Here is a 22580-nt window from a genome sequence, read left to right on the forward strand (position 1 = left end):
TGTACCACGACTATGACTGAAGCAGTGAGAATAGATGTAAATACATTGAAGGGGTCAGGTCATTTCCTTTCCATCCTTTGGCTTTGCATTTGTGAGCTTCCAATTAGGACACAACATGGTCAGTCTTCTCGTGTTCACAACCGGAAATTGTTAGGAAAACACACCAATTGTTCTAGTTTTCACGAGTCAAATGTAAAACAGATGTTGCTATGGATGGAAGAAAGGAAACGTGAATGAAAGGTATGTGCTAGCTGCTTAGGTGGGGGAGCAGGGCTCAGACTCACTGTATGTTAAGAGCACGTGCTGAAACTTCATGGTGCCAGTCACGTAATTTTGTGTATTTGGGACTAAAGATGTGAAGGGGTATCTTTTCCTTTGCCTTCTTCGTATTGTCATTTTCAGATTCTGTCAGATGCTCAGTCCCAGTGATCTGGGCAAGGATCCGGAAAGAACGAGACTGAGTCGTTCCAGTCCGGGGGCACCAGTCCTCGGTGTCCCCAATCAGCCGTTTCTTGCTGGCATCACTGTGAGTGGGTATGTGATAAAACTCCGTGCTGCACTCCACAATGTGTTTTCTTGGTGGGCCATTCTGCTGCTTAATGTCACCCTGGGATCCTCTTCTCTGTCCCTCTGCTGGCTCCTGAGCAGACTCGGAACACACGCTGGTGACTGTGGGCTGCCATGGGACATTAACTGCAGGTTTACCAGTGTTCGGTGGAGATGAACACTGGTCAGCACTAAGATTGGCACTAACATGCAGTCCGGATGCAGAGAGGTGGGGGCGGGTGGGGAGTGGCAGAGGCCACAGGTGGTGGGGAAGCATGTGATTAAGTGGCCGCATGGGCTGGGGTGAATGTGGGATGGATGTGATTTTTGGTGAAGACACAGAACCGAAGGGCCGTGGTGCTTTACTGTAGGCCATGTTGGTAGTGGAAGTGACTTTGGATACAGCAGGAGATGTAATGGGCACAGGCTTAACTACTTCCTTAAGTTCACCCTTCTGGACGGTAACCAGCTCAGTCTTGGCTGTAGCTGAAGCTCTTTGTAGAGTCATATTCAAGGAAGCCCGTACAAGCCTTAATCTTGTTCTGGGCTTCAAGATGCGTCATTCCCTGTGCACTGATCCCATTGATGCTGAGAATCACGTCGTCTATTCTGACATGTGCCTGAGATGCCTTGCCACCATCCTTCAGACTAGAAATTGTCAGAGACATGTTGAAATCCTTGCCACCTTGGAGCCGGAAACCCCAAGGAGCTGGGCCCACCAATGACGCATTGTAGTTGCTCATGGTTCCCAGGGTTCAACGTGCAGTTCTAGAAAATGAAAGAAACTCTTATAACCTATTAAATGACATCTTTGGGAATATTAAATGTTTCAACAAACATCCCATTGAACTGGAAGTCCAGACATCAACCTTACTAATGATGAGGCCCTTTAATACCATTCCTCATGTTGTGATCATCCCAACTATGAAATGATTTCATTGCCATTTCATAACTAATTTTGCTAGTTATGGATCATAATGTAAATATCTCATATGGAGGATATCTTTTATGTGACCCCCATCATGACCCACAGGTTTAGAACCACTGCCTTAAGCCAACAGAGTAAGGAAAGGAAAAACAGTGTAAGGAGAGGTGATTGGTGCAGATTTCCAGGGGAAGTTGGAGTGCTCTTCTACAACGGTGTGTGTCTCTCAGTGCCGCTGTTTCCTGCGATTAGAATCGATGGAAAACTTCCTTCTGCAGATGTTTTCAGAATGCCACAGTGTACCAACTACTGCTCTTGATCAATTACATTTCATAGACTTTATGGAGATGATGAAATGGTTCTGTGTGTGTCCTGCCCACAAGCCACAAACCACAAGCTACAAGCTGCTACTCAGCTCCTGTTGTGGCTAGGCATGACTAATGCAACAGAGAGTCTGGATTTTAAAATTCATTTCGCTATATGGAAATCAAGCAGTTACACATCGTTAAGAGCTACCAAAAAGTAGAGAAATGTCAGTTAAAAGCATTAAATCCTGCTGGAGAGATGGCTCAGCAGTTAAGAGAACTGACTGCTCTTCCGAAGGTCCTGAGTTCAAATCCCAGCAACTACATGGTGGCTCATAACCATCCATAATGAGATCTGACGCCCTCTTCTGGTGTGTCTGAAGACATCTACAATGAACTTACATATAGCAATAAATAAATCTAAAAAAAAAAAAAAGCATTAAATCCCTGCTCTCGTTAGTTTACAACTGCGGGTAGCAGTGAGGTAGTCACGCCAACAACAAACAAATGAGGAAATGAACATACAGAGCATGCTCAGTGCTATAGAGAATATAAAGTAGAACAGATAACAAGATGTATAATGTTTTAAAAGAGGTTGTCAGGGGCTGGAGAGATGGCTCAGTGGTTGAGAGCACTTGCTGCTCTTCCAGAGGACCCAGGTTTGATTCCCTGAACTCATATCCTTTTGTAACCACAGCTCCTGAGGATTCAATGTCCTCTTCTGGCATTCATAGACTCTGCACGCATTGCATGTGATGTGCAGGCTTATGCACACACCCAGACACAGAGCTCACTTCTTCAGAATGCTAACAAAAACTAATTCTACCACACCAGGCTTGTCTGGCAGTATTTTTACTATGACAACGATTACTGCTAACTCTGTTCCTCAAGCAGTACTTATTAACACATTCAAAGTAGTCTTGGTGTTAAGTCTAAGTAAAAGCATGGGCCTAGGTATGTAAGGGGCTCAATGACTAGTACTTTCATTTTTAAAGCAAGGAGACGTGTAGGTGTGTCCAGCATTTTGACACTGTGACATGATGTCATTGACAGTTTTTCTTGTGGGCGGGGGGGAGATCATATTCATAGCTATCCTGGGATGTTTGTAGCCTATGGGTCTCAGATTGGATAAACCTGCTAGAGAATAATCCAATGCAGGTATGTATAAAGGAAGTCGGGCTAGAGTAGAGACTCAGACAGAGACAGAGAGAGCTCTGTAAGTCCTGGTGTAATCTATCAAATTGATCGCTATGACTCATTTTGACAGAAGCGATGGAAGCCTGCCATGGCAAGGAACACATCACAGCTCCTGGACCTCAGCAAGACATGCAGTAGGCACAGTAAGAACAGCCCTTGTTGAAGTCACGAGGTCACGAGAGTTCAACAGGTGGTGACTGCCCAGTGATCTAAGTCAGGATCTTGAACTCCCTCCAGCCAAAGCACACTGGGGAAACTTATGCTCAAACCAAGCTCCAGGGAGCCTGTCTAGGTGCCCTGATGTTCATAGATCCCTGCTGTTTCCCTTGTCTATTTCTCTGACCAGTCTAGAGTTTACCAATAGCTGTTCAGTATGGTTTAAACTCCTTACTTGTCTTGGGGGGACTTTCTTAACACTGAAGTGAGTCTTGCATGTTGGAGGAAGAAAGCAAAATCCAACCTGGCCTGCTTCTATGTAGAGATGGCTAAGGCTAGAGACCAAGAGTGTGGCATTATAGCTGTCTCTCAAAACCTGACCTTTGGCAATGAGCAAAACCAGGCAGGGATGGCATGGGATGGTTTATCATGCAATTATGGTGAGGATCATGCCCAGCTTTGGAAGAACAGAAACACAAATGGAGAGTGGCACAGACTAACATACAGAGCTCTACAGAGCTACGGCAGGGGCTTCTAGGGCAGACCAGCTCTGTGGTGGGATAGGGAGAGGCCTTGTTCAAGGAAGGTGTTCACAGAGTCCAAAACTTCCATCCAGCCATCAGAAAAGTTAAAGTGTTCCTTTAACCAGAGGCCTTTTTACACCTCAGCAAATATAGAGTTATTTACTGTTGATTTTATTTAAGAGCCCCAATGAATACACCAATTGAAAGAGGCCATATTTCTTGCATAACATATCCTGCTGTGGGGTTCCTCTGACACCCACTTTTGCATCCCTCATCCTCTTGGGCTGCAATCTGCAAGGGTTTTTGTTTGTTTCTTTTCTTTTCTTTTCTTTTCTTTTCTTTTCTTTTCTTTTCTTTTCTTTTTTTATTGACATAAAGTCTCGCTTTGTGGTTGAAGCTTGTTTTGAAGGTAGGATTTATATTGGTACCCTGGGATGACAAGTATGTGCGATCAGATTGGCTATGATTTGGATCCTAAATGTCTTCCATAGGCACACATGTTGAAAGCCTTGTCCCAGATAATCATGTGCTGGGACATGGTGGAACATTGGGGAGGTCGGGCTTAGAGGGAGGAAGTTAAGGCATTGGGGTCACTTATTTTGTGGTGTGTATGATTGTTTTGCTTGCGTGTATGTCTGTGCAAAGTGCACTCCTGGTACCTACAGATGTCAGAAGAGGGCATTGGTTCCTCAGAAATGGAATTATGAACTGCTGTGAGCCACCATGTGGGTGCAGTTCCTCTGCAAGAACAAAACATGGTCTATGTTGCTGAGATATCTTTGCAGCCCATTGGGGCCTTGATCTTGATGAAGGGAGTGTTTGCTCTCAGGCCACCATGAGGTGAGAAGCTGCATTCTACAACCCAGCCCACCATGATGACCATCACCACAGACCTCCAAAGAACAGAGCCCAAAGATCCTGAACTATGATATGATCTGTGATCTATCATAGATCTGCTGATCTATGATAATGAGCCCTCTAAGCTGACATTATCTTATCACAATAACAGAATGAAACTTAAGACAAATACTGTGCGCAACGGCAACTTAAGGGAGAAAGGGGTTTATTTGGCTTATAATTTCAGGCTACAGTCCATTTTGTGGGGAAGTCACCGAGGCAGGAGAATGAGACAGATGGTCACACTACATCTGTGGTCAACAGAATGGAAAGGCAAATGTATCCAAGAAGTCTGCTTGTTTCTAATTATTGTTCAGCTAGTTTTCCTCCTCTTACTATTATACATTTCAGAACCCTGGTTGTCAAATGGTTCTGTGACCCAGGCAGGACTCAGGACCACATTGCTATCACACTCACAGGAGACACACCAACTTTCCAGAAAGTGTCTACAGACAATGAGTCAGTTCAACTGCAGCCTCTGCAACTTCATCACCACGTGGAATAGTATTAGAAAGTCCTGGTAGGAGTGACTCCCACTGCCAAAGGTCTTTTCAGTGACTTGGTAAACATGGGGGATCTGGCCGTCGATAGTCAGGGCTCCTTGGAATTCAGAGATGTCCTGTTCCAGATGACCAAAACCCAAAAAAGCTGGATGAGATGCTGGAGTCCTTTCATGAGAGCTGCTTGTGCAGAAGGCATAGCTGCATTCTGGTACCTGAGTGCAGCATCCGAGAAATACCAGACAGAGCAGAAGAGCAAAGGAAACGCCCCGGACAAGAAGTGGGAGCAGCTGAAGATTCCTTATGTAAAAATACATACGCACATGCATCTCGTTCATATGTAAACATGTGCTCATCTTTTTCTTTTTCTCTTTCTCTTTCTTTTTTTTCTTTTTGGTTTTTCGAGACAGGGTTTCTCTGTGTAGCCCTGGCTGTCCTGGAACTCACTCTGTAGACCAAGCTGGCCTCGAACTCAGAGATCCTCCTGCCTCTGCCTCCCAAGTGCTAGGATTAAAGGCGTGCGCCACCACTGACCGGCTGTGCTCATCTTTTATAAATGCTAAACTTATATACATACCAAAGAATTATTTTAAAAATACTTGTGGCTTATTATAAGTAAATGTTACATTTGTATATATGTTTTATCTCCCTAAATACCTGTGGTCACATAAAATGTTTTTGAGTAAAGAAGATTGCTGCTATAAAATTTTTAGGAAAACTTAGACATGGACTCTGATGTGTAAATGCAACAAAATTGCTTTTGGTACACACACACACACACACACACACACACACACACACACACACAGAAGCAATCTAACACATATGGGATGAGATTTCCACATGCAAAGGTTACATCTTGTCAGAATACAGCTGTGCTAACTTATCCACAGTGTGCCTAGCTCTATGCTGGCAAAGCACAGTAGAGACAGCATGTCCTGAAAAGTCTCCAATGTTTGCTAGCCAGTCCTTTTCATGAGTTTGTTGGGTCCTGTTCTACATGAATTATGAATAATTCTATTCTCTGCCCACCATTTGTTATTATTGTAATCGTTATTATTGTTGTTGAGAGAGGACATGAATCCCAGTACTGGGCCAATGGAACACATTCTGAAGTCTGACAGTGAACTGTCGGGGAGGAGAGATATGTTTCCCTCTGATGAAGAGGTGGTGTGTGAAAATGGTCCCTTCTTACTTGGATAACCCATGTAAGGCTGCAATACTCGGCAGAGTACCAACTCTCTTAGACTCACTAGGGAAAAGGCAGTCTGGAAAATCTGACCCGGACATGGCTGACCGGGACCTTTCCCACTTTTAGATATCTTTTCATGTACAAAGTGATTGTTACCTGTAGCCAAATTTGCTTTAAAATATATGAGAGGAGAGGTTTTTTTTTTTCCCAGTTATGGCTTACTGTTTCCTAATGTAATTGATTCATCCATAATTATTTTGCCATTACACTTATCCTTTAAAAATATACATTTAAGACTCATAAAATACACATAGGATTTGACTTTCCTTCCCTCATTTCTGCAAATGCCATAATAATTCCCAAAGGAAAAAAAACACATAAAAGAAAATGTCCCCTTTCAAACATTGTTCTAACAACTATTTCACCGATGCAACATTCTCCTTTTCTTTCACATAGTTTTACAGAAATCCAAATCTATGTTTGTTTTTCTCAGTGTCAAATATTGGTTGTACTGACTCCAAACAAGACCCAAGGGAGTTTGCAACAGAAGTTCTATCAGTAGTCAAGAATACTTAGTGGGTATTGACAGTGGGTAGTTAGAGCATTAATTTCTTTCTCCTCGGTCACCAAGTGCACATTTGAATCCAAGATGTTCTGTGTTTGTGATTTGCTTGCAACTCCAGTTTCACACTGCGTTATCTGCCTCCCACCCCCCTGCCCCATGATGTCATTAACCTGCACATTGTGAAATTCTGGTACACCGACAAAGGTTTGATTCCTGTGTTCAGTCAGTCTGTCCTCTCACCTGCGTCAAACCTGCTGCCTGGCCAGCCACACTGATATCTTGCATAATCCCAAGGGTAGTCACCATTACCTTGAGCAGAGAGTCCTGTGTGTGACTGTTTGTTCATTTGGAAGTCAGCCCTGAGATACACTTTGTTGTCCAATGAGAGCAGTGTTCTTTGCCTGTGACATGCTGTTTTCAAGAGGACAGAGAGGTGGGTCAGCAATTAAGAGCACTCGCTTGTCTTAGTCAGAGTTTCTATTCCTGCCCAAACATCATGACCAAGAAGCAAGTTGGGGAGGAAAGGGTTTATTCGGCTTACACTTTCCACATTGCTGTTCATCTCCAAAGGAAGTCAGGACTGGAACTCAAGCAGGTCAGGAAGCAGGAGCAGATGTAGAGGCCATGGAGGGATGTTACTTACTGGCTTGCTTCCCCTGGCTTGCTCAGCTTGCTTTCTTATAGAACCCAAGACTACCAGCCCAGGGATGGCACCACCCACAAGGGGCCCTCCTACCCTTGATCACTAATTGAGAATGCGTTGCAGCTGGATCTCATGGAGGCATTTCCTCAACTGAACTCCTTTCTCTGTGGTAACTCCAGCCTGGATCAAGTTGATACACAAAACCAGCCAGTACAATTGACCCCTCGTCAACTTGACACACAAACACATCACTATAAAGGAAGCACACAAGGAACGCTGCTCACCACCTGTACCTCTTGTTGTTCTAGGGACAACTTTCCCTTGCAGCCTCCACGGGCGCCAGCATGCATGTTTTCATACATACACATCAATTTCAGAATTAAAGGAATCTTTAAAAACGTGAAAAGGCTCATAGGGAGGCTGAAGCCGAGTGGGAAGCTGGGGGCTTGGGGTCACATGACCCTGAGACTCTTCCAATTGAATAGGGCTAGAGTTAAAGATAGTTTTATCACTCCTGTGAACCACAGTTTTCTTAAGTATTCCCTGCTCCTTTTGATTTTATGATTCTTTTTTAAAGATTTATTTTATTTATGTGTAGTGTGTTTGTTTGTGTGTGTGTGTGTGTGTGTATACCCCTGAAGGAACCTGCAAATGCTTACAGAAGCCAGATGGGGGAGCTGGATACACACAGTGCTGGATTTGGGCACTACCAGATGTGGGCTGAGAACTGAATTCTAGTTTTGTTCTGTTGCAGCAATGAAACACTGTTGCCTAAACTGCAGCTTGGAAAAGGTTTATTTGGCATTCTCTTCCAGATTGACGGGAGGCAGGAAGTCAAAGCAGAAGCCATGTAGGAATACAGATTACCGACTCACTTTCTTGGTTGATCTCTGGCCTGATGCTCCCCCCCCCCCCAATCCAGGACTTCCTGCCAGAGGAATGATGCCACCCATAGTGGGCTGGGCTCTCCAGCATCAATTACTAATCAAGACATTGCTGCTATGGACCTATCCATCCTCAGACCGACTGGATTTAGGCAATCCCTCTACTGATTCTAGGCTGAATCAAGTTGGTAAGTATCAAGGGTTCTTTACCTCTGCGCCCTCACTCCAGCGCCAATTTGAGCTTCTAATTAAAGCCTCAGGAATATATCGTTGGGAACTACAAAACCTGCAGCAGGAGTTTATATTGTTGTCTTTTCCATAATGTTCCTGGGTATGGATTTCCTTAGGGGAGAAAGAATGAGACCTAAAGTGATACAAAATAGGCAATCAGACAAGCAACTAAATAAAACCTAGGGATGTAGCTCTGTTGGCAGAGCGCTTGCCTAGCATGCACGAAGCCCCACGTTTCATCCCAGCCACCTCACAAATCCAAGCCTGGTGGAACAAACCTGAAATTCCTTCTCTTGGAAGGGGGAGGTAGGAAGATCAGGAAGTTCCTGACCACCCTCAGCCACATAGCAAGTTAAGCCTGGGCTATGCGAGACCCTGTCTGTAGATAAATAAACAGATGATTTTAAAAGCTGCCCATAAGGGAACTTATATTTCACCATTACCATTCTAGTACTTTCCATTTACTGTTAAAGCCACAGCCTCCTGGGGCTGGATAACGCTGGGAGACCTCAAGGTGAGTCCTCCCGGAGGCTGCCAGCTCGGCAGTCAGCGAGGAGAGCAGATTTCCGTTTCCTTGGCCTGCCTTCGGGAGGGAGTGGCGGAGGGGCCTCGCGTAGGGGAGGGCCGGTAGGGGCGTGGCCTCCGGAGGGAGGGCTGGTGGAGGGGTCTCAGGAGGGAGGGCCCGAGGGCCGGACCCACAGGGCGACCTTAAAAATTGCCCGGGGGCCCGCGGCCGCCAGCGGAGCGCGCGGGCGGCAGAGGGCGAGCCGGACACAGTCAGGCTCGGCGGTGAGGCTGCGGGAGCAGGCGGGAGCGAGCGAGTGGGCGGCCGGCCGGGCTGGGGAACGCGGCTGACAGTCCCCGCCCTGCCGCACACGTGCCGCGGCTCCCGGCGCGCGCACCAGGCTCGCTGCGGGGTCCCGGGAGACGCGGAGGGTCGGGCGGGCGCGGTGGCCAGTGTGCGCGCGCTGCGCGGAGCAGAGCGGAATCCGGGTCAGGCCGGGTGAGGCGCTCCGAGCTGCGGCAGTAGTTGGCACCCCGGTTGCCCCGGGCTCGGCCCGAGGGGTTCGATTGATGGTGGTGGTGGTGGCCCGCAGGCGGCCTTCTGCCGCCCGGCTGCAGCTTCAGACAGGTCCCTCCTTAGCGAAAGGCAGCCTCACCTGCGCTGAGCGCCCGGGAAGTTCTTTCTGGTACCCTAGGAACCAGTGGTAGTGTCGGCGGCGTTGTTTCTGGGACTGCTGGGTAGTTTGAAGGAAGAGGGTGAGACGCTCAAAGGATTCGGGGTTTCTACTCCAAATGGTACCTCAAGCTCCTAAATTAGTTTAAATCCGCGCAGACCGGTCTGGTTTCTGCAGGTCCTGCATTTCCCCCAAGCCACAGGTGATACTCAGGTCATTGTGCATACTTTCTGGGTTCATCTGTTAGTAGCGTTTCTGTCTTCTAGGTTTAATCCCCAGCACGGGAAAGCATATATATATATATATATATATATATATATATATATATATATATATATAAAATTGTAATTAACATCATTTCCTCCCTTCCCTTTTCTACTCCTAACCCCTTCGTGTAACCATATCCCCTACCCCCTTCCAAATTCATGGCCTCATTTTCTCAGGACATACAATGCTACTTGTCTGTATATGGTGGATAACCAACTGGGGGATTGTTCTCTGGGGAAGACTATGCCCCCATTCCCAGCTTTCCTTACTTGTTTGTAGTTCTTTGTCAAGGGTTGAGACCCCCTCCCCCGAGATTTCCTTATCCATGTTAGTGTGTCTATTGCTTTCATCCTCATGTAGGTCTTGTCCCCAAGTTGATGCGACTTCATGGCCTTTCTAACATTTCTAGGAGACTCAAGTTCACAGCAAACTTACTGTCCCTTTGGCTCTTGGAGTGGGGAATTAAAGGTTAATTCTGCACATATTATTTCTCTAGGACTTGAAATGTTTTCATTTGGCCTATGTGAAGGGGTTGGATTTATAGTGACTGCCTAATTAGATACACTTTTCTATGCCTCCAAAGCTAGTTCCGAGGAAACAAATGAACACATTGAAGTTCCTCTGAGACCACTTTGGATGCTCCCCACCTGGTTGGTCTTTTACTTTCCCTGCAAAAATGTAGGCACAGGTGTTTCTGCAATCACCAGGTTGCTAGTTTTAAAAGAAAGGTTCTTGGAATATGGTCATTGACTTTTTTTTTTTTTTTATTCTGCCCTTATTTTCTGGACTTTTTGGATGGCTTTGGTATTTGAAAGAACCCTGGCCTAATGCACCAGCCTCCTCATTGTGATGAGGAGTAAAATTGTCCTCTGTTACGTGTAAATTAATTCTGTATTTTGAGAGCATACAGAATAGTTTTGGATGATTGGTAACTTAGATCTTGTATGTTGAGTCATTCTCCTTTCTAGTTAATATTAAATTCATTTCTCAGAAAGGTTTTTTTTCTTTTTTTTTTTTTGTCTAAAGATAGAGGGAAACTTTGTTTCCCCAAAGCCTTTAAAAAAACCCAAACATTTCAAGTCTTGCTGTAAGAGAACAGCAGCAGTTTGATTCTTTGGGACATATCCCTGGGATTCTCATCAAGCAAAATTGGAACCCAGAAGTCGAGATGTTGCACCAAAGTGTGGCTGGCTCACATGATCGATCTGCCTTCCTTGGATGCTTACTCTACGAGACTCTCTAGTCCCACTTGAGGCCCATTGAGTCAGAATCTGAACTGAGATTCAGACCAACACAGCAGTATAGTAAATCTCCACATTTACTGCTGAGATGTGACAGAGTGGAGGTGACAAGAACAGGGCTAGGGCCCTCTTGTGGGCCTCATGGCATTTATGGCCATCTGTATATGGTAATTTTACAACCCACCTCGTCTAGATGAAGACCTCCAGCTTAGGAGCTATGTGACTCAGTGGAGCTCCTAGGCTCTGATGCTGAGCAGCACAGGCTGCTGATGGTACTTAAGACTGAGCTTGGTAGACTGAACTTTCACCACAGGCCTCTGAAACTGCTGTGGTCTGGGCCAGTTGTGATTAATACCTGTCCCCGTAATAATTTGTGTAATGAGGGAGGCCATAGCACTATGCTGTGTGATATTCTTTTATCCAGTATGATCTCTTGGATCAACAGATCAAGTGGGGTCAGGGGACTACCATCCCTCGCTCTGTCCTTATTTGGTGTTTGTTGCTGTGTTGATACATCAGGACTCCTTAGGAACCCACGTTCCCACTCCTGGAAGTTAAGTAATGTAGCAGGCTTATAGAATGGGGGACTGCAGAGGCTGGGCTAACTGGATTTTTGCTTCTTTCCAGGGATATGTGGTACATTCCCTTCCCTCCAGAGAATCGCCTTCCACAGAAACCAGTAACGTCATGAAATCCAATCCAGCCATCCAAGCTGCCATCGACCTCACAGCAGGGGCTGCAGGTAAAGGGATGGGGTGTTAAGGGGATATTCTTCCTCCTGTATCCCTGAAGTAGTTCCTCAGAGTGGCTTAGAAATACACTCGTTGTTACCCCACAGGTAATATCCTTTAACCTCAGAATGAATCGATATAACAGAAATGTGATTTTGTTCAGAGCACGTCAGCAAGTACGACCCAGTAGTGTTTAATTCTATTAAAGCTTCACCAGTCAGCGTGAAGGATGGAAATGTGCTTAGGATTGCTAGAAAACATCTCCGTTCCAAAAATGAGCTCACTTGGCTACCGTCTGTCACATGCTGGGATACACAGGTGGCAGCCGTACCCCAAGCTGGACAGTCTGAAGATCTTTGTAGTACACGATGCCAGCTACTGTTTTCATTTTTTTTTTGCTTTTAAGATTTATTTTTGTTTTATTCACATGTATGTGTGTGTACGTTTGTGTGTGTGTGTATCTGCCACATGTGTGCAGGTGCCTGAGGTGGGTGGAAGGGGGGATATCAGATCCCCTGGAGCTGGAGTCATAGGTAATTGTGGGACACCCATGTGGGTGCTGGGAACCAGAGTCGGTCACTCTAAATGGTCAGCAAGCACTCTTCACTGCTGAGCCACTGCTGAGCCATTTACCCAGCTTCCTTGTTACTTGTTCTGTTCGTCCTTGTTACTGTTGCAGGCATTGGGAAAAGCTTAGCCTGGGACAAAAAGAGCTGCCATTTTTGTTTTCAGAGTTCTGTGTCATCTCAGAGGCAACTGGAAGGCATGTTTCCCAAGTGAACCTTTGATCTGCCTTACTCCTCCCCCCCCAGCCCCTCCCCTCAGATTAATTCGTGTAAATGAGGGAGGCCATAGCACCACGTTGTGTGATGATCTTTTTATCCAGTATGACCTCTTGGATCAACAACAGATCAAATGGGGTCAGGGGACTACCATTCCTCACTCTGTTCTTTTTCCACTTGTAAAAAAAAATCCTTGTACAGACAACAATCCCCTCTCTCGTTCCTCCCCCAGCTTTTCCACCCCAATCCATGAACCAAAGGTCAGCTAAAGTTGGCTCTAGAGGAAGGCTGATAAGGATCACCAGGCATCGGCACCTCTGCAGGTTAGAGACAAGGAGTGTCCCAGGCTGATAGGCAGGCCAACAACTAGCAAAGTTGTACCCCAATGTGTTAGTTACTAACTGCTGTGGGTCTTCTGTCAGTCTCTCCTACTCTGTAGAAGGGAGGACAGGGTGATCCCATGGACCCCATTCCCTCCCTATGGTCCTGATGCCGTACTGTGGAGGCTGCTGATTGTAAACGACAAAACACATCCTCTAGGTCTGGCAAGGAGACAGCACTGTGGGTACAAACAGGTCTTGCTTCTGCAGTAAGAAGGTGGGAGAGATTCTCAAATGCCAATGTTCTGTGCTCTTAAGGCAGTCTAAGAACAAGGCTTTATGATAGTAATTTTTAAGGAAGCTTGCCTCTTCCTGACTGCACATTTGAATATTTGAGAGGCACTAATGGTATAGTTTTTATGTAAATTATAACAATATTGTTGGGAGCCTTTTATAAAAGACATACTGGTGGGCTATTTCTTTTTAAAATGATGATAAGCTGTCTATACAGTGACATTAAATTGGTTCTGTTGCCTGTGGTTAGGGTCTGCCCTTGGGCTTGGGAAAAAAAAGGCTGCCCCTAGAGACGCTGGGTTTTGTGGTTTCTCAGCACAACTTTCTTGGGGGGCTGGTCAAAGGAGGCGCTCACTAGTGATATAAGACTGAATTCTATTGTTAGGTACCCCGAATTCAGTCAGGAAGGAGTACTCTCACTTTTAAGAGTCCCAAAGTTTAGTGGATCGGGGGCCTTACAGAACTATGGCACTGCAGCGATGTTCACTATATATGTAGAAAACTTCCCAGTTCTTGGCTCCATGTTTTGGTGTCTCTTTGTTATAGTGTGCCTAGTAGGGCAGCAGCCTTCTCTGAGGTCAGAGGTAGTTTGGATCTTTGCTACTCTGACTCTCTGGACTGGCAAACTCCTAGGATTTTGTGCAGAGAGAGAAATAACCCGGTGTTCCATGGCCACCATCTCTCTCTCTCTCTCTCTCTCTCTCTCTCTCTCTCTCTCTCTCTCTCTCTGGTGCAAGAGATTTATCTGCAAGCACAGAGTCAGCTGTGGTCCAGACTCATGACAGGAGGTAAATGTAAATATAAATATATTCTTCTTGTCTCCTTTTGACTTTAAGCAAAGCTGCTCCCACCAGACAAGTTCCCCAACCGGCTCATTTCTGTTAAGGTGCCCAGAGTTGTCTTTGGTGTGACCTGCACTTGCTGTGGGCGACAGTCCAGGAGAGGAGCTCTGGGCAGCCAGGATGGGGAGAAAGTAGGGTTAGGGCATTGGTTAGTTACTAAAGCAAGGCAGTGTGGATCACAGAAGCTGAACCTTGGAAGTTTGGGTGATGACTCGGGTTGGATTAGTGTCTCCCTCACATCAGGGAAGACACAGCCCCTGGCAGTCCTTGCAGTGTGTCTGTCTCATTACCTGGCACACTGTCTGGGAAAGGAGGAAATGTGTGTGTGTGTATGTATGCATGCATGCATGTATATATGTTTGGGACTCTCCTGCTTGTCTGGCTGTAAGCTATCCCTTCCCTGATAACTGGCCTCAACACTGTGTGATTTACCGCTTGTGTATTGAAAACTGACAGTCTGTGCATGACCCTGCTGGACAGACTCTTGTTGCTCTGATAAAACATCTAAAGAGATCTGCCAAAGGGAGGGAGGACTTATCTTTGGCTCCCAGTTTGAGGTTTCACTTCATCATGGTGGAAGGAGGTGGCATCCAGAAAGCACACACATATATTTATACACATGTACACATAGAAACATACATACATACACAAACATACTTAGAAACATATATACAAAAGTCACACACATGTCTATATACATGTACACATAGAAACATGCATCCATATATGCATACAAACATACCTACATACATACTTACTTATGCATGTACCCATACATTAATACACATGTACACATAGATACATACATATATACATACACACACGAACATACATGCAGTAATCACACACTTATATCTATACACATATACAAGTAGAAACATACATGCATGCATATATACATACAGAAAGCATACATATATCTATGCGTATGTATACAAATGTACTACATACACACAAACATACATACATACAGAAATCGCACACATATACCCATGTGCATGTACACATACAAATATTCATACATATATGCATACAAAGATACATATATACAAACATACAGAAAAAAACACATATATCCATACACATGTACACATACATATAGCACACACATATATCCTTATACATACATATATATATATATACACACACACATACATACATATATATACATATACACACACACATACATACGTATATGCATGCATGCATGCATCAAAAATACAGAGAGAGAGAGAGAGAGAGAGAGAGAGAGAGAGAGAGAGAGAGAGAGAAGAGAGAGTGCGCGCGCCCAGAGACGCAGCTCTGCTCTGTTTTTGTCCTTTTTCTTTCCTCCTAACATGTTTGTTTTATCTGGACCTCAGCCTGTGGTAATTCAGAGTGGGTCTTTTTCCTGTAGTGCTCTCTGGAAATTCAGTCATACCCAGAGGTCTGCTTTATTGGTCTTTTAGATGCTTTTCAAGGCAACCAAGCTGATGACAGTCGGGATTCTCTCCCATGGTGACTTTTAGTTAAATGGCACAATCTGGTCTTGGCACCTTCCCCCAAAGAGTGACTGAAGGGGACTGGCTGTGGTATCCCCTAAAGAAGACAGACGCCCTTTTGTCTGTCCTTTGAGGAGAAGGACAGTGATCAACTTCTCTGCAAGTGGAGAAACCTCCACTGTTCTTGCATTACTGACATGCAAGCCTGAGAATTGGCGTGGCCCTGTGCTTGCTGGTGGAGGCTGGGCTAGGCACCAGACGGAGTCCTGTGATGCACACTGCTGGGATTCAGCTCCACTCTCATGAGGCGATGAGGCTGCTTCATTATATTCATAACGTGCATTAGCCTCTTGCCTTCTAGAACGGATGCAGAACCATTACTCATATGCAGCAGATATGTCATAGTAACTGTTATCTATATCTCTGTATAGTCAGGCTTCGAGAACTCCTCAGCTCAAATGTCAGTCAGTGTGCTCAACTACAGGCTTCATTCATTGCATCAAAAATGTGCACTCTAAAAGTCCTACAAGTCACATGGCTTTTTGGAATAATTAAATTATGTTGTTGTATTTGAGACCGTATAACCAGCCCAGCAGTATGCAGGAGAGAGCAGTTCTGATTATAGGAAAAGCATCTTAATTTGTTGTTGCTTCTTTAGTCTCACTAAGTTGCCTAGGCTAGCCTAGAACTTTCAGTTCCTCTGTTTCTACCTCCTGAGTACTGGTATTGCAGGCATACACTGCTCACTCTGCTGTAACAGCTTAGTGAATCATATCCCAGTGTCATTTTGATTAACAGACCAGGTCAGAGTCTTTGGAAATATCACCTTGCACAACAGTGAGTAAATGAATCGTCCCCGGTGCCTGCCACCTCTGTCTCCCACCACATGGGTGAAATGACTACATATAGTATCAGAGCTGTAACATCTCATTTCTTAAACACTTTGTGTCAGCCTTCCATTTTGATGGTGGTTTTGTGGCCTCGACACAGAGCCAAGATGTTTCCTGACCTAAGCAAGGGTGTCTGAAGTGTGGGGCCTTGTAGGTCTCAGGAGGGAGGTAAATATTAACCACGGCCCAAAACTTTGTTCCTAGTCCAGGGTCTACAGATACTGTGGGGCAATCACAGCTTGCTGTGATCCTTATGTTCAGAATTCTCTCTGAAGTAATCTAATGCAGTCTAGACTTAGGGCATTTGATATCCTTACGTTGTGGGAAGAAAAAATTACTTGGCAGACTTCGGACCATTTATACTAAGCAAAGGTAATTGTAGTCTATTCCTAAGCACGTAGAAATCATTAATTGATAGGGTTAAAATTAAAATGCTTTTTTTCAGGGTCACATGTTTGGCCCTCAGGAGATTAATTAGCAGGCTCTTGTCTTCCTTATCCGGCACTTGACTCTGATGTTTTTCTAATCGTCGCCACACAGTAGGGCACCAGACAAGAGGAAATGCTTGTCTCCATCACCACAGCACTGTCCCTTCTGCATGGCTTCTCGCTTGTGTCTCTAGTGGCTGCTGTTCAGTAACCACTTGTGTGCCAGGTTTGTGTCAGGCCCAGTTTTTGCTAACCTTGTGTGAACACTGTGAGATGGCACCGATGACGAACAGAGAGGCTCAGAGGTGTATCTCCTGTCTGTGGCAGCTCCCTCAAACAAGGTTCCAGTCCATCTCTCTCCACGACTCTCCAGTTCCACCATGGCTGGTCCCCAAATATAGGCTTTGTACAGGGCTTGGCATGTAGAACCATAAACGTCTCTCTTGGTAAGCATGGCTCTCTTTAGGATGGGACTCTGGTGCTGGCCAGCATAGGTACCCACTAGAAGTTGTTTATTGAACTTGGCTAGAGATTTGGGACAAAGACAGTCAGTCGGAACTAAAGTACTGGTTAACCACGGACAGCAAGCTGCTCCCCTTCCTGTCCGTGGCTGCAGACCATCCTAAAGACTCCTGTTGTACCTCTAGGGGGCACAGCATGCGTACTGACTGGGCAGCCCTTCGACACCATGAAGGTGAAGATGCAGACCTTTCCAGACCTCTACCGGGGCCTCACAGACTGCTGCCTCAAGACCTACTCCCAGGTGGGCTTCCGTGGCTTCTACAAGGGCACCAGCCCTGCACTGATTGCCAATATAGCAGAGAACTCGGTGCTGTTCATGTGTTACGGCTTCTGCCAGCAGGTGGTCCGTAAAGTGGTTGGATTGGATCAGCAGGCAAAACTGAGGTGAGTCGGGACGCTGGCACTCGTTCTTAAAATAAGAGAACGCTTGACTTCAGTGACATTGACAGGAGAGAGGTTTCCTTCTCAAAACCATTCTGATGTCCTATCCTGTCTCCTGGTGCAAACCAGAGACGGCCAAATGGATGGTGTTAAGAGTCCAGTGTGTGCTTTGGTTCCCCTGGGAAGATGCTTTTCATGTGAGCAGAAGTGCTGGGCTAAAAGTGTAGAATGTGGGGCTTAAGCGTTAGGTTTCCCTTTCATTCACAGAGAGCATTGAAAGAGATTACCTGCGCGATGTTAGACAAGAAACTTAGAGTTTAGGAAGCTACAGGTAGACCCAGCTTCCTTTGTCTGACCTGTCCCTGTTTACCAGCCCTCTGTTTGTGCCTGATCTCCTCTGCAGAACCTGTCATTCAAAGACCAGACAGCCTTCATAAGCTGTGGGGGTACTTAGCCATCCTTCCTTCAAATGCTGACTGATTTGGACTGATTTAAAATTAAATTGGGGGAGGGGCTTGGAAAAGCTTAATTACTAAAGTGATTGCAAGGTGTCCTAGTTAGGGTTTCCATTGCTGTGAGCAGACACCATGACCAAAGCAACGCTTATAAAGGACAACATTTAACTGGGGCTGGCTTACAGGTTCAGAGGTTCAGTCCATTATCATCATGGTGAGAAGCCTGGCAGCATCCAGACAGGCTTGGGAGTGGAGAAGGAGCTTGGAGTTCTACATTTTGTTCAAAAGGGAACCAGGGGAAAACTTTCTCATATGGCTAGGAGGAGGGTCTCAAAGCCCATCCCCACAGTGACACACTTCCTCCAACAAGGCCAGGCAGACTCTAACAAGGCTATACCTCCTAATAGTGCCACTTCCTGGGCCAAGCATATTCAAACCACCACACAAGGCATGAGTTAGAACCCTGTTACCCACATTGCAATCTGGAATTGGTGTATGTTTATAGTCCCCGTACAGGGAAGGAAGGCAGAGATAGTCCCAGTGAGAGATCCTTTTTCAAATAACAGATGAATAGCTTCTAAGAAATCCATGTTCATGCACACCTGCATACATATACACACACAGGCACATGCATGCACATCTTGCATTCATACACATACAAGCACATGCATGCACATCCTGCATACATACACAGGCACACACATGCACACCTGCATATATACACACACAGGCACACGCATGCACATCCTTACATAGGCAGGCTTGTTTGCCCTGTCAGTAGGAACTGGAACTTTAAAAAAAAAATATTTATTATTTATACAAGTACACCGTTGCTATCTTCAGCCACACCAGAAGAGGGCATCAGATCCCATTACAGATGGTGTGAGGCACCATGTGGTTGCTGGGGATTGAACTCAGGACCTCTGGAAGAGCAGTCACTGTTCTTAACTGCTGAGCCATCTCTCCAGCCTGGAATTGGAACCTTTATTGCAGTCATAGGTTGCACACAACTAAAGTAGATAACTTGTACATGGACGTGTGCTCTGGAGCTATCTCCAAGATGCAGATGTGCCATTTTATAGGCATGAGTTTGATCACGATGAGGAGAACTTGTGTTTGAAAACTGAGGACTGGATAAGATAGCCCAAGGAGACAGTATAGGGTGGAGGAGGATGGAACAGAATCCCCTAGCCCTGCAGCGAAGAGAGAACAGGAAGCTGAGTCAAAGACAGAAGCAGGCAGAGAGCTAAGAGATTAGCGTCCCTCAGGGGAGATCTTACAGAAGCAAAGCAGTAGGCAGCTGGCTTTGTCCAGCTGAAGCAGAGACGTCCATTCTTCAGGACATCTGGGTTCATCTTCCTCAGCTTCCTTAGGGAAGGACAGTGGGGGAGAGAAGCCAAAGAGGCAGTGGGTACCTCGGGAAGGTTCTGGTAGACAACCCTGTCCTCTTTGGGACAGAATAACCCTCTTTGGCTGTAGGACAGAGATGCTGATGGGCAGAATCTCTTGGGGATCTGGCCCACGTGTCCCTCCTCACTTTCCCTGTTTCTCCACCTAGGGACAGAGACTGGTGTGAGCACATTGCTTTGTCTTTGTGTCCTATTAGAGACATGGTCCCGCTGTGTCGCCTGGACTCTCCTGAAATTCACCATCATCCTGCCTCAGCGTCCCACACGGGGCAACGGGTGTGCGTTACTGTGCTCGCTTAGCGCTTTCCTGGTGGTGCGCAATAGGACATTTAGAGTTGTGGTTCTCCACACCCTCTCTCCAGAAGCAAGAGGGTCAGTGAGAAAGGGTTGGAAAGTGCCTTACTGTGTTTCTCGTATGGATCTTTGAGTTCATTTATGTCATGCGATACCCTCAGTGTGCAGCTTTTTAGCCATACAAGTTCTTCAGTAAGGAAGTCAGCATAGTGAACTTGTTCTAAGCTCAGAGTCCTTCCTTTTCTCTCTTGGGAACAGTTTTAATTTCTACCTGCTGGGAGAATATAGCCTCTGGTCTGCTGTCCATTGGCATGTAAGCTGGCTCTGTCTTTACAATCCTTAGTGTGATCATGGGGAGGTGCCATCGCCTGTCTTTCAGACGGAGAAATTGTCACAGTTGCCGGATCAAGGACAGGGTCATCTGAGCCCACTGTTCCCCTTTTGCCCTATCCTCTGTTAGAGCAGCAAGGATACAGGTCAGATCTAGAAGGAACATTTATCAAGAGTAGCAAAGGGAGATGGGGTTGGTAAGCGTTTGCTGTGGATTTCTGCAACCACAGCACAAACATGTCCTGATTTGAATTTAATGTGGCATGTGCTTTGACCTGGTTGCGTGAGATCTTGCACAGTAGAGACATTTAGGTCATGATTCTTATTCACTGGATGACAAATAGGACATTCTCTTTCTTTCCTGTTTTCTTTTTTGGAAAAAAATTCATATAATATCTTTTGATCATATTTTATCCTTCCCCAGGATGATCCCAGATCTTCCCACCTCCCTACCAACTTTATGTTCCTTTTTCCTCTTTAAAACAAACAAATGAAGAGAGTGAGAAGCACACACACATTCAAAACCATGAAAGTGGAAATCAAAATAAGCAGACCAACACAGCAAAAATATCCAGAGAGACAGAAACATCTGCACAGATTCTTAGGAAACCCCATCCCACACTGCATGCCCTTTCAATCCCAGTTGTACAAGGGCATCTGACATGCAGAGCCGAAGGTCTGTCTGTGGGCCTTATTTTGTGCACCGGAAGATGAAAGTGTTTATGGGAAAGCCAGAGTCCATAGAAACGGTTGATTTGGCCTCTTCCTGCTCTCTCTAAGATGCTCTGTGTCCATTCAGATTCTGGACTGATCCCAAACCCTGAAGTTGAGTGGACCTCCATGTTTATCGACTGATGTTTTTTTTTCTAGCAAACTTGGCACATTCCAGGTAATGACGCTAATTGAGAGTTGCCTGTCAGCAGGTTGAGAGAGAGTCCCTGAAGAAGGTCAAGTATGGTCTGTAGGCTGGCCAAAAGACCATTTGAAGCCTGAGCTTTTAATAAATGTGCTAAGAAGTGCTGTGAAGGAGAGTACTAAGCTCTAAGGAGTGCTGTGAAGGAGAGTACTAAGTAGCACAGACACATGCTTCACATCATGGACGCCTCTACACGAGGACATCCATCCGTATGCCTGTTTGACTCTCCTTGGTTCATGGCGGTAGGCTTAATTCTCGAAGGTCAAAAGGAAGTCTACCCAGCAAACAGCCCTGACTCTGACAGCACCATGGTGAGCCTGCTCTCCCGAGGCCTGGAATGTTAGAGAGACCTGCTTAGTATGTGGACAGCAGCTGGTGGCTTGACTCACAGAGGTGAGACTCCCAGAAAATCAAGGCCAGCGTTGGAAGCAAGAAAAGCAAGTTTAGCTCACAGTAGTCTGGGGGGTATAAGAGCTTGGGGCTGATATCTGCTTGGCTCTTCAAGGGTGTCTTCTGGCTATGTGACAGCCTTGCCAATGGAATCATGGCAGGGCTGTGTGAGGAGAGATCACCAGATATTCCAGGGAGCTCTGCTCTCGTGGGAATTAACCGCAGTCCTGTGAGAACTATATTAGTCCCCTCTAAGGATAGCAGCACCCTAGGCCCCACCTCCTTTTAATTGAAATTTTTCTCATACAGGTTATTTTGATCATGTTTTCCCACCCTCCTAATTCTTCCCAGATCCTTCTTACCCCTCTACCCACCTAATTTTATATTCATTTCCTCTTCCTCTCTCCTCTCTCTAAAACAAAACAAGACAAACACAACCCCCCCCCCATGAACGTCAAAATAAACAAGCAAAAGATCAATGAGGCAAACAGAGCAAAATGAAAAGTCTACAGAAATGCTGCTTAGTTCACTCTGTGTTGCCCAACTCTGACAGGGAAGGATGGTGAATATACCCAGGGACACGCCACTGGAGAATTTGTCCTCTGCTGCCAGGTGTCAGAGGGTGGTAGCTTCTTGGTGGTCGTAGGGAGGGAGCCTATGCCCACCACCCCTTTCTTGGTGCTGGGACCTGATATGGCTTGAACCTGTGCAAGTCTCATGCATGCTGCCATAGTCTCTGAGGTTACAAATCCATCAGTTCTCCTGGGTTTGCAAGACACAGCTTCCTTGGAGCCGTCCATCCCCTCTGGCTCTTACTGTCTTGCCACCTCCCCTCTCACGCAGATGTCTTGAGGGGAGGGGTTT

General features: G+C 45.8%; 1 protein-coding gene and 1 pseudogene across 4 annotated transcripts in view; one reads left to right on the top strand and one right to left on the bottom strand.

The window, feature by feature from the left end:
* LOC110300152 (PDZ and LIM domain protein 5 pseudogene) lies at positions 1 to 9147 on the bottom strand (annotated as a pseudogene). The gene is made up of 4 exons (XR_015048684.1): positions 9009 to 9147; positions 8545 to 8676; positions 7117 to 7701; positions 1 to 1314 (listed from the first exon to the last, which is right to left on the bottom strand). The product of XR_015048684.1 is annotated as a PDZ and LIM domain protein 5 pseudogene (transcript).
* The window catches only part of Slc25a15 (solute carrier family 25 member 15), a 23926-nt gene continuing 9774 nt past the window's right edge, over positions 8429 to 22580 (top strand). Inside the window, exons 1-3 of one of the 3 annotated variants that reach the window (XM_021170853.3) lie at positions 8429 to 8522; positions 11879 to 11993; positions 17667 to 17925. In XM_021170853.3, the coding sequence (XP_021026512.1) occupies positions 11939 to 11993; positions 17667 to 17925 (314 nt within the window). In that variant the 5' untranslated portion in view covers positions 8429 to 8522; positions 11879 to 11938. Of the gene's footprint in view, positions 8523 to 9234; positions 9355 to 9462; positions 9569 to 11878; positions 11994 to 17666; positions 17926 to 22580 lie in introns of those variants that run through there. The other 2 variants (XM_021170850.2, XM_029480431.2) reach the window with 2 other exon arrangements.

This window comes from Mus caroli, unplaced genomic scaffold, assembly GCF_978045245.1.
Source record: "Mus caroli unplaced genomic scaffold, Mus_caroli_1 scaffold_10, whole genome shotgun sequence".
Classification (NCBI taxonomy): Eukaryota; Metazoa; Chordata; class Mammalia; order Rodentia; family Muridae; genus Mus; species Mus caroli.